Genomic DNA, 13,372 nt, shown 5'->3' with positions numbered 1-13,372 from the left:
GAACAAGATCAGAACACATTACAGTATGAACAAGAGCACCACACATTACAGTAGGAACAAGATCAGAACACATTACAGTAGGAAGATTAGAACACATTACAGTAGGAACAAGATCAGAACACATTACAGTAGGAACAAGAGCAGAACACATTACAGTAGGAACAAGATCAGAACACATTACAGTATGAACAAGAGTACCACACATTACAGTAGGAATAAGATCAGAAAACATTACAGTAGGAAGATTAGAACACATCACAGTAGGAACAAGATCAGAACACATTACAGTATGAACAAGAGCAGAACACATTACAGTAGGAACAAGAGCAGAACACATTACAGTAGGAAGATTAGAACACATCACAGTAGGAACAGGATCAGAACACATTACAGTATGAACAAGAGCTCAACACATTACAGTATGAAGATTAGAACACATCACAGTAGGAACAAGAGCACCACACATTACAGTAGGAACAAGAGCAGAACACATTACAGTATGAAGATTAGAACACATCACAGTAGGACGAAGAGCACCACACATTACAGTATGAAGAAGAGCACCACACATTACAGTAGGAACAAGATCAAAACACATTACAGTAGGATCAAGATCAAAACACATTACAGTAGGAACAAGATCAAAACACATTACAGTAGGAACAAGATCAAAACACATTACAGTAGGATCAAGATCAAAACACATTACAGTAGGAACAAGATCAGAACACATTACAGTAGGAACAAGATCAGAACACATTACAGTAGGAACAAGAGCAGAACACATTACAGTAGGAACAAGAGCAGAACACATTACAGTAGGAACAAGATCAGAACACATTACAGTAGGAACAAGAGCAGAACACATTACAGTAGGAACAAGAGCAGAACACAACACGTTCGGAACAAGAGCAGAACCCATCTAGGTGGTAGGTAGCCTGGTGGTTAAGAACGTTGGGCCCGTAACCGAAAGGTCACTGGTTTGAATCCCCTAGCTGACAAGGTTAAAGATCTGACGACGTGCCCTTGAGCAAGTCACTTTACCCTAATTGCTCCTGGAAGTCGTTCTGGATAAGAGTGCCTGCTGAAATGTAAAACCACAACAAGAACATCACACCTCACCAGTAATATTAACAAGGAACATAGGAGGAAGGACCAGGGCTGTGGACAGACAGTATGTTTGGTTGTCTCATGTAGAGGCCTCTATCCTGTCTCTACTACCAGATCACTGAGAATGAAAAGTATCAACTTTAAAAGTAGAAATAAATGATCAACTTTAAAGATAGTGGTATTCAGTGTTTGAGTATTCATAACAAACTGCGGAAGGAGAATGTATTCAGGTGAACAGAGAATAAGTAGTGGAAGAATACAAGTGAGGCCTTGATTCTTCCTTGAATACGGCTACTAGTGTCATCACATTGCCGATGGCAACAGTGTTACCGCGGGCAACTGTGCAAACCTGCTTCCTGTGCAGCCGAGAGAGAGGAAGTGATAGAAGCCGCAATAACAGAGAGGAGAGAGGAGAGACTAGAAAGATTGAGAGAAAATAGAGAGCCGTTAGACTTACTTTAATCTTGAGCCCATGGTGTTGGTCTGTGTAGCTGTGTGTCCATGTGTCTGTCCAGTGGGGTCAGAGATCCTTAGGTCTGGAGTGAGAGGGTCATACTTGCAACCTGTTGTCGGCAGACACACACACTGACGTGCACACGCTGACGTACGGTACACACTCTTCTGCTTACATACAAGACAGCAGCCTGCACAGTCAGCACTGAACAAATTACTTCCTGATATCTGTGTGCGTCTGTGTTTGTGTGTGCGTGCGTGTGGTCTGTGGCCGATTACATTGCTCTCTCTCTCTCTCTCTTCCTCCCTCTCCCTCTTTCTCCCTCTCCTTTTCAGTTCTCTACCAACTCACCACTGTCACTTTGTTTCTGTCGTCTCTCTCTCTCTCTCTCTCTCTCTCTCTCTCTCTCCATCTCTCTCTCCCTCCCTCTCCCTCTCTCTCTCCTCCCATTCTCTCACTCCCTCTGCCACCCCATCTCTCACCATTGACTTCACACTGTAGTCACGTTTAGAGGAAGTAGTAATGGTCAGGAGTCTAGCCTGTACTTCCTGTTTGGTGTCATCATCACCCCTCCCCCGTACATTTTAACAAGATCTGACTAAACTCATCGTTCCACTCAATGTCAATGGTGATATTATGCCCGTCCCAAATTGCACCCTATGTAGTGCACTACTTTTGACCAGAGGGCCCATATGGGAATAGGGAGTCATTTGGGACACAGTCAGCAGTCCCTTCACAACCATGTTATGATCATTCTGTTGATTTTAGTACTGCATGGACTCTCTCCCTCTCTCTCTCTGATTCTCCTTCTCTCTCACTCCTTTTCTGCCCTCTCTCTCACCTCTTCTGCCCTCACTCTCATCTCCTTCATCTCCATCCTCCCCTGTCTCTTTTCCTCTCTTCATCTCTCCTGCCCTCTATCTCTCCTCTCCTGCCCTCCCTCTCTCTCTCTCTCCTCTCCTGCCCTCTCTCTTTCTCTCTCTCTCTCTCTCTCTCTCTCTCCTCTCCTGCCCTCCCTCCCTCTCTCTCTCTCTCTCTCTCTCCTCTCCTGCCCTCTCTCTTTCTCTCTCTCTCTCTCTCTCTCTCTCTCTCTCTCTCTCCTCTCCTGCCCTCCCTCTCTCTCTCCCTCTCCTCTCCTGCCCTCTCTCTTTCTCTCTCTCTCTCTCTCTCTCTCTCTCTCTCTCTCTCTCCTCTCCTCTCTCTCTCTCTCTCTCTCTCTCTCTCTCTCTCTCTCTCTCTCGCGTTCTCTCTCCTCTTCTGCCCTCCCTCTCTCTCTCTCCTCTCCCTCTTTCTCTGATACTGTATGGTTCTATCAACACCAAGTTTGGAAGTTTGATTCCTTCATGAGCCACACAACCTGCTGTGTACTGAACGTGTGTATAACTGAACTACCTTCGAAATCCAGGCTAAAGGGGTCAGAATCCACGATAAAGCTTCTTGTTAGAGGTACGGTAGTCCAGTGGTTTTTCAAACCGCTCTTCACCAACTTTATCCTGCAGGCATCGCCTGCATTGTGGGAGTCTCTGTTGTCAACCAATCATCCGTCTGTTTTTGTCTGAACCATGCGAACGTGACAAAGAGACGCGACTGAAACAGGAACACCTTTGCTACAGTTCATATACAGCGGACATGTACAAATGAATGGGATATTTCAGGCTTTTTCTCTCACCAATTGATTGTATAATATACACATGTATATTTTTAGTTTGTGAGTATGTGATATGAGTCGACATTATAAAGGACAATTATTATAAACAATGGCAACACTGTTGCACTGAGCCACATCAGTGTCCGACTTACACGAGACACAATAGCATGTGTGGTACTGCCACCGTGTGGTTGTTAAGTGTAACTGACTGAGACAGGTGGATTGGACTATAAAACCAGACTTCCAAAAGTCAGATTTTCACTTATGCCCGGATTCAAACCGTTCGCTGGTTGTAGGTAGGCTATTGGTGCTTTTAAAGACAATGTTCCCTTTCACAGTAACCACTGCAAATGTCGGCGAAAACGGAAATCGCCTTTTAAAAGCCTTTAACCTGCCTTCAGATTGAATCCCAGCCTTAGACATGTATAGACATGTATCATTACTCATTATGTATCTATTATTACTTGTAGTATTACGTGTTTTACTTTTCTATTATTTCTCTATTATCTTTCTCTCTGCGTCGTTGGGAAGGGACCTGTAAGTAAGCGTTTCACTGTTAGTCTAGACCAGTTGTTTACGTTGGCGTTTGACAAATACAATTTGATTTGATTTTGATTTGACGTCAACGGTAGACTAAGTGAAAAAAAATTGACTAGAGTGTAAATTAGGATTTGTTGCTAAGCGATAAATTAAAGCATTGAATTAGAAGGAACTGAATCTGACCCATTAGATAGAGAGAAAAAATACAGGAAAATACCAACAGCATATCTTTTTTGACCAACAACTTTATTCAATCAATTCCCAATTAGACATGAGTCAAATGATTTTAATCTGTTCTTAAAGCAATGGCTTCTTGGATGGATGGATAGATGGAGTGGTTCATTAATCAAGATTAATTAAATGAAGGGAAATATTAAGTAAGCTAATGAACTATGACCACAAACACACCTGTGTAGAAACCTGGTCACATATGGAGACAGAGATGAGAGTATAAACCATATATAACCTGGTCCTTTATGGAGACAGAGATGAGTGTATAAACCATATATAACCTGGTCCTATATGGAGACAGAGATGAGAGTATAAACCATATATAACCTGGTCCTATATGGAGACAGAGATGAGAGTATAAACCATATATAACATGGTCCTATATGGAGACAGAGATGAGAGTATAAACCATATATAACCTGGTCCTATATGGAGACAGAGATGAGTGTATAAACCATATATAACCTGGTCCTATATGGAGACAGAGATGAGAGTATAAACCATATATAACCTGGTCCTATATGGAGACAGAGATGAGAGTATGAACCATAAATAACATGGTCCTATATGGAGAGATAGAGAGGTAGAGAGAAAGGGAAGTGATGGAGGAGGAGAGGTAATGAGAAAGAGGGGAAGAGGATGGTTAGAAGGAGAGAGAAGAGAATGGAGAAAAGGAGGGGAGGAGAGAGAGTGGGATGGAGAAGAGGGGGGAAGGAGAGAGGTGAATGGAGAGAGAGGAGGGAAGGAGAGAGGAGGGAAGGAGAAGAGGAGGGAAGGAGAGAGAGGAGGAAAGGAGAAGAAGAGGGAAGGAGAGAGAAGGAAAGGAGAAGAGGAGGGAAGGAGAGAGAGACGGGATGGAGAAGAGGAGGGAAGGGAAGGAGATAGAGGAGGGAAGGAGAGAGAGGAGGATAGAGGAAAGGAGGGGAGGAGAGAGAGAGTGGGATGGAGAAGATGGGGGAAGGAGAGAGGTGGATGCAGAGAGAGCATGGAAGGAGAGAGAGGAGGGAAGGCAAAGAGGAGGGAAGGAGATAAGGAGGGATGAAGAAGAGGAGGGATGGAGAGAGAGGAGGGATGGAGCGAGAGGAGGGAAGGAGAGAGAGGAGGGAAGGAGAGAGAGGAGGAATGGAGCGAGAGGAGGGAAGGAGAGAGAGGATGGATGAGAGAGGAGTGTCACTGAGAAAAAGTGGAATAAGAGAGGAAGACTGTTAAATTAAATAAATATATTATTTGCTGGTAGTTTATTTTCTACATACTGTCTTGGCCTGTGTTGTGTTAGAAGTAGATGGTCCAGTCCATTGTGTCAATAGGATTTATATTGTGTTCTTTATTGTCCCATGTGGCTTAGTGGGTAGAGCATGTTGTGTGGAATGCTAGGGTTGTGGGTTCGATTCCCATGTAGGACTAGTGAGAAAATGTATGCACTCACTAGTCAAAGGTGCTCTGGATGAGTGTCTGCTAAATTACGGAAAATTGATGGTAGCAACGTATACTGTTAGATGTAATAATGGCCATGGAGTGGCAGCAGAGATCTGTGTTAGAGTTTACACAGGACCATGGTTTAGCAGTAATGTGATATTAGATTGAGTTTATACAGGTCCATCTATAACACAGTAATGTGGTAGTTTATACAGGTCCATCTATACCAAGTAATGTGGTATTAGGTAGTTTATACAGGTCCATCTATAACCAGTAATGTGGTAATAGGTAGTTTATACAGGTCCATCTATAACCAAGTAATGTGGTAGTTTATACAGGTCCATCTATAACCAGTAATGTGGTAGTTTATACAGGTCCATCTATAACCCAGTAATGTGGTATAAGGTAGTTTATACAGGTCCATCTATAACCCAGTAATGTGGTATTAGGTAGTTTATACAGGTCCATCTATAACCCAGTAATGTGGTATAAGGTAGTTTATACAGGTCCATCTATAACCCAGTAATGTGGTATAAGGTGGTTTATATAGGTCCATCTATAACCCAGTAATGTGGTAGTTTATACAGGTCCATCTATAACCCAGTAATGTGGTATAAGGTAGTTTATATAGGTCCATCTATAACCCAGTAATGTGGTATAAGGTAGTTTATACAGGTACATCTATAACCCAGTAATGTGGTATAAGGTAGTTTATACAGGTCCATCTATAACCCAGTAATGTGGTATAAGGTGGTTTATATAGGTCCATCTATAACCCAGTAATGTGGTAGTTTATACAGGTCCATCTATAACCCAGTAATGTGGTATAAGGTAGTTTATATAGGTCCATCTATAACCCAGTAATGTGGTATTAGGTAGTTTATATAGGTCCATCTACAACCCAGTAATGTGGTATTAGGTAGTTTATACAGGTCCATCTATAACCCAGTAATGTGGTATAAGGTAGTTTATATAGGTCCATCTATAACCCAGTAATGTGGTAGTTTATACAGGTACATCTATAACCAGTAATGTGGTATAAGGTAGTTTATATAGGTCCATCTATAACCCAGTAATGTGGTATAAGGTAGTTTATACAGGTACATCTATAACCAGTAATGTGGTATAAGGTAGTTTATACAGGTCCATCTATAACCAGTAATGTGGTATAAGGTAGTTTATACAGGTCCATCTATAACCAGTAATGTGGTATAAGGTAGTTTATATAGGTCCATCTATAATCAGTAATGTGGTATAAGGTAGTTTATACAGGTCCATCTATAACCAGTAATGTGGTATTAGGTAGTTTATATAGGTCCATCTATAACCCAGTAATGTGGTATAAGGTAGTTTATACAGGTACATCTATAACCCAGTAATGTGGTATTAGGTAGTTTATACAGGTCCATCTATAACCCAGTAATGTGGTAGTTTATACAGGTCCATCTATAACCAGTAATGTGGTAGTTTATACAGGTCCATCTATAACCCAGTAATGTGGTATAAGGTAGTTTAAACAGGTCCATCTATAACCAGTAATGTGGTAGTTTATACAGGTCCATCTATAACCCAGTAATGTGGTATAAGGTAGTTTATACAGGTCCATCTATAACCCAGTAATGTGGTATAAGGTAGTTTATATAGGTCCATCTATAACCCAGTAATGTGGTAGTTTATACAGGTACATCTATAACCAGTAATGTAGTATTAGGTAGTTTATATAGGTCCATCTACAACCCAGTAATGTGGTATTAGGTAGTTTATACAGGTCCATCTATAACCAGTAATGTGGTATAAGGTAGTTTATACAGGTACATCTATAACCCAGTAATGTGGTATAAGGTAGTTTATACAGGTCCATCTATAACCCAGTAATGTGGTATAAGGTGGTTTATACAGGTACATCTATAACACAGTAATGTGGTAGTTTATACAGGTCCATCTATAACCCAGTAATGTGGTATAAGGTAGTTTATACAGGTACATCTATAACCCAGTAATGTGGTATAAGGTAGTTTATACAGGTCCATCTATAACCCAGTAATGTGGTATAAGGTGGTTTATATAGGTCCATCTATAACACAGTAATGTGGTAGTTTATACAGGTCCATCTATAACCCAGTAATGTGGTATAAGGTAGTTTATATAGGTCCATCTATAACCCAGTAATGTGGTATTAGGTAGTTTATATAGGTCCATCTACAACCCAGTAATGTGGTATTAGGTAGTTTATACAGGTCCATCTATAACCCAGTAATGTGGTATAAGGTAGTTTATATAGGTCCATCTATAACCCAGTAATGTGGTAGTTTATACAGGTACATCTATAACCAGTAATGTGGTATAAGGTAGTTTATACAGGTCCATCTATAACCAGTAATGTGGTATAAGGTAGTTTATACAGGTCCATCTATAACCAGTAATGTGGTATAAGGTAGTTTATATAGGTCCATCTATAACCAGTAATGTGGTATAAGGTAGTTTATACAGGTCCATCTATAACCAGTAATGTGGTATTAGGTAGTTTATATAGGTCCATCTATAACCCAGTAATGTGGTATAAGGTAGTTTATACAGGTACATCTATAACCCAGTAATGTGGTATTAGGTAGTTTATACAGGTCCATCTATAACCCAGTAATGTGGTAGTTTATACAGGTCCATCTATAACCAGTAATGTGGTAGTTTATACAGGTCCATCTATAACCCAGTAATGTGGTATAAGGTAGTTTAAACAGGTCCATCTATAACCAGTAATGTGGTAGTTTATAAAGGTCCATCTATAACCCAGTAATGTGGTATAAGGTAGTTTATACAGGTCCATCTATAACCAAGTAATGTGGTATAAGGTAGTTTATATAGGTCCATCTATAATCCAGTAATGTGGTACTTTATACAGGTACATCTATAACCAGTAATGTAGTATTTTGTAGTTTATATAGGTCCATCTACAACCCAGTAATGTGGTATTAGGTAGTTTATACAGGTCCATCTATAACCAGTAATGTGGTAGTTTATACAGGTCCATCTATAACCCAGTAATGTGGTATAGGTAGTTTATACAGGTCCATCTATAACCCAGTAATGTGGTATAAGGTAGTTTATATAGGTCCATCTATAACCCAGTAATGTGGTAGTTTATACAGGTCCATCTATAACCCAGTAATGTGGTATTAGGTAGTTTATATAGGTCCATCTACAACCCAGTAATGTGGTATTAGGTAGTTTATACAGGTCCATCTATAACCAGTAATGTGGTAGTTTATACAGGTCCATCTATAACCCAGTAATGTGGTATTAGGTAGTTTATACAGGTCCATCTATAACCCAGTAATGTGGTATAAGGTAGTTTATATAGGTCCATCTATAACCCAGTAATGTGGTAGTTTATACAGGTACATCTATAACCAGTAATGTGGTATAAGGTAGTTTATACAGGTCCATCTATAACCAGTAATGTGGTATAAGGTAGTTTATACAGGTCCATCTATAACCAGTAATGTGGTATAAGGTAGTTTATATAGGTCCATCTATAACCAGTAATGTGGTATAAGGTAGTTTATACAGGTCCATCTATAACCAGTAATGTGGTATTAGGTAGTTTATATAGGTCCATCTATAACCCAGTAATGTGGTATAAGGTAGTTTATACAGGTACATCTATAACCCAGTAATGTGGTATTAGGTAGTTTATACAGGTCCATCTATAACCCAGTAATGTGGTAGTTTATACAGGTCCATCTATAACCAGTAATGTGGTAGTTTATACAGGTCCATCTATAACCCAGTAATGTGGTATAAGGTAGTTTATACAGGTCCATCTATAACCCAGTAATGTGGAAAGGTAGTTTATACAGGTCCATCTACAACCCAGTAATGTGGTATAAGGTAGTTTATACAGGTCCATCTATAACCCAGTAATGTGGTATAAGGTAGTTTATACAGGTCCATCTATAACCCAGTAATGTGGTAGTTTATACAGGTCCATCTATAACCCAGTAATGTGTATAAGGTAGTTTATACAGGTCCATCTATAACCCAGTAATGTGGTATAAGGTAGTTTATACAGGTCCATCTATAACCCAGTAATGTGGTAGTTTATACAGGTCCATCTATAACCAGTAATGTGGTATTAGGTAGTTTATACAGGTCCATCTATAACCCAGTAATGTGGTATAAGGTAGTTTATACAGGTCCATCTATAACCCAGTAATGTTAGGTAGTTTATACAGGTCCATCTATAACCCAGTAATGTGGTATAAGGTAGTTTATACAGGTCCATCTATAACCCAGTAATGTGGTATAAGGTAGTTTATACAGGTCCATCTATAACCCAGTAATGTGGTAGTTTATACAGGTACATCTATAACCCAGTAATGTGGTATAAGGTAGTTTATACAGGTCCATCTATAACCCAGTAATGTGGTATAAGGTAGTTTATATAGGTCCATCTATAACCCAGTAATGTGGTGGTAGTTTATACAGGTCCATCTATAACCCAGTAATGTGGGTAGTTTATACAGGTCCATCTATAACCCAGTAATGTGGTATAAGGTAGTTTATACAGGTCCATCTATAACCCAGTAATGTGGAAGGTAGTTTATACAGGTCCATCTATAACCCAGTAATGTGGTATTAGGTAGTTTATACAGGTCCATCTATAACCCAGTAATGTGGTATTAGGTAGTTTATACAGGTCCATCTATAACCCAGTAATGTGAAGGTAGTTTATACAGGTCCATCTATAACCCAGTAATGTGGTATTAGGTAGTTTATACAGGTACATCTATAACCCAGTAATGTGGTATTAGGTAGTTTATACAGGTCCATCTATAACCAGTAATGTGGTATAAGGTAGTTTATACAGGTCCATCTATAACCCAGTAATGTGGTATAAGGTAGTTTATACAGGTCCATCTATAACCCAGTAATGTGGTATTAGGTAGTTTATACAGGTCCATCTATAACCCAGTAATGTGGTATTAGGTAGTTTATACAGGTCCATCTATAACCAGTAATGTGGTAGTTTATACAGGTACATCTATAACCGGTAATGTGGTATTAGGTAATTTATATAGGTCCATCTATAACCCAGTAATGTGGTATAAGGTAGTTTATACAGGTCCATCTATAACCCAGTAATGTGGTATAAGGTAGTTTATACAGGTACATCTATAACACAGTAATGTGGTATAAGGTAGTTTATACAGGTACATCTATAACCAGTAATGTGGTAGTTTATACAGGTACATCTATAACCCAGTTATGTGGTATAAGGTAGTTTATACAGGTCCATCTATAACCCAGTAATGTGGTATAAGGTAGTTTATAAAGGTCCATTTATAACCAGTAATGTGGTATTAGGTAGTTTATATAGGTCCATCTATAACCCAGTAATGTGGTATAAGGTAGTTTATACAGGTCCATCTATAACCCAGTAATGTGGTAGTTTATACAGGTCCATCTATAACCCAGTAATGTGGTATAAGGTAGTTTATACAGGTCCATCTATAACCCAGTAATGTGGTATAAGGTAGTTTATACAGGTCCATCTATAACCCAGTAATGTGGTAGTTTATACAGGTCCATCTATAACCAGTAATGTGGTATTAGGTAGTTTATACAGGTCCATCTATAACCCAGTAATGTGGTATAAGGTAGTTTATACAGGTCCATCTATAACCAGTAATGTGGTAGTTTATACAGGTCCATCTATAACCCAGTAATGTGGTATAAGGTAGTTTATACAGGTCCATCTATAACCCAGTAATGTGGTATAAGGTAGTTTATATAGGTCCATCTATAACCCAGTAATGGTAGGTAGTTTATACAGGTCCATCTATAACCCAGTAATGTGGTATAAGGTAGTTTATACAGGTCCATCTATAACCCAGTAATGTGGTAAAGGTAGTTTATACAGGTCCATCTATAACCCAGTAATGTGGTATAAGGTAGTTTATACAGGTCCATCTATAACCCAGTAATGTGGTATTAGGTAGTTTATACAGGTCCATCTATAACCCAGTAATGTGGTAGTTTATACAGGTCCATCTATAACACAGTAATGTGGTATTAGGTAGTTTATACAGGTCCATCTATAACCCAGTAATGTGGTTAGGTAGTTTATACAGGTCCATCTATAACCCAGTAATGTTATAGGTAGTTTATACAGGTCCATCTATAACCCAGTAATGTGGTATAAGGTAGTTTATACAGGTCCATCTATAACCAGTAATGTGATGGTAGTTTATACAGGTCCATCTATAACCCAGTAATGTGGTATAAGGTAGTTTATACAGGTCCATCTATAACCCAGTAATGTGGTATTAGGTAGTTTATATAGGTACATCTATAACCCAGTAATGTGGTATTAGGTAGTTTATACAGGTCCATCTATAACCCAGTAATGTGGTATAAGGTAGTTTATACAGGTCCATCTATAACCCAGTAATGTGGTATAAGGTAGTTTATACAGGTCCATCTATAACCCAGTAATGTGGTATAAGGTAGTTTATACAGGTCCATCTATAACCCAGTAATGTGGTATAAGGTAGTTTATACAGGTCCATCTATAACCCAGTAATGTGGTAGTTTATACAGGTACATCTATAACACAGTAATGTGGTATAAGGTAGTTTATACAGGTCCATCTATAACCCAGTAATGTGGTATAAGGTAGTTTATACAGGTCCATCTATAACCCAGTAATGTGGTATAAGGTAGTTTATACAGGTCCATCTATAACCAGTAATGTGGTATAAGGTAGTTTATACAGGTCCATCTATAACCAGTAAGGTGGTATAAGGTAGTTTATACAGGTCCATCTATAACCCAGTAATGTTAGGTAGTTTATACAGGTCCATCTATAACCCAGTAATGTGGTATAAGGTAGTTTATACAGGTCCATCTATAACCAGTAATGTGGTAGGTAGTTTATACAGGTCCATCTATAACCCAGTAATGTGGTATTAGGTAGTTTATACAGGTCCATCTATAACCCAGTAATGTGGTATAAGGTAGTTTATACAGGTCCATCTATAACCCAGTAATGTGGTATAAGGTAGTTTATACAGGTCCATCTATAACCCAGTAATGTGGTATAAGGTAGTTTATACAGGTCCATCTATAACCCAGTAATGTGGTATAAGGTAGTTTATACAGGTCCATCTATAACCCAGTAATGTGGTATAAGGTAGTTTATACAGGTACATCTATAACCCAGTAATGTGGTATTAGGTAGTTTATACTGGTCCATCTATAACCCAGTAATGTGGTATAAGGTACTTTATACAGGTCCATCTATAACCCAGTAATGTGGTATAAGGTAGTTTATACAGGTCCATCTATAACCCAGTAATGTGGTATAAGGTAGTTTATACAGGTCCATCTATAACCAGTAATGTGGTTGGTAGTTTATACTGGTCCATCTATAACCCAGTAATGTGGTATAAGGTACTTTATACAGGTCCATCTATAACCCAGTAATGTGGTATAAGGTAGTTTATACAGGTCCATCTATAACCAGTAATGTGGTATTAGGTAGTTTATACAGGTCCATCTATAACCCAGTAATGTGGTATAAGGTAGTTTATACAGGTCCATCTATAACCCAGTAATGTGGTAGGTAGTTTATACAGGTCCATCTATAACCCAGTAATGTGGTATTAGGTAGTTTATACAGGTCCATCTATAACCCAGTAATGTGGTATAAGGTAGTTTATACAGGTCCATCTATAACCAGTAATGTGGTAGTTTATACAGGTACATCTATAACCCAGTAATGTGGTATAAGGTAGTTTATACAGGTCCATCTATAACCCAGTAATGTGGTATTAGGTAGTTTATACAGGTCCATCTATAACCCAGTAATGTGGTATAAGGTAGTTTATACAGGTCCATCTATAACCCAGTAATGTGGTATAAGGTAGTTTATACAGGTACATCTATAACCCAGTAATGTGGTATAAGGTAGT

General features: G+C 38.9%; 1 protein-coding gene across 3 annotated transcripts in view; it reads right to left on the bottom strand.

Annotated features, from left to right (window-relative positions):
• LOC106564264 (DENN domain-containing protein 1B) overlaps window positions 1–1,951 on the bottom strand; it is a 33,142-nt gene extending 31,191 nt beyond the window's left edge. For 2 of the 3 annotated variants that reach the window (XM_045690776.1, XM_045690777.1), the window contains exon 1: window positions 1,568–1,950. In XM_045690776.1, coding sequence (XP_045546732.1) covers window positions 1,568–1,584 — 17 coding nt within the window. In that variant the 5' untranslated portion in view covers window positions 1,585–1,950. Of the gene's footprint in view, window positions 1–1,567 lie in introns of all 3 variants that reach the window. The other variant, XM_045690778.1, reaches the window with a different exon arrangement.
• Between the last annotated feature and the right edge of the window lie 11,421 nt (window positions 1,952–13,372).

Source organism: Salmo salar, chromosome ssa12 (assembly GCF_905237065.1).
Source record: "Salmo salar chromosome ssa12, Ssal_v3.1, whole genome shotgun sequence".
NCBI lineage: Eukaryota > Metazoa > Chordata > Actinopteri > Salmoniformes > Salmonidae > Salmo > Salmo salar.
The sequence above is the reverse complement of the archived record's forward strand: the minus strand, read 5'-3'. Positions and strand labels throughout refer to the sequence as shown.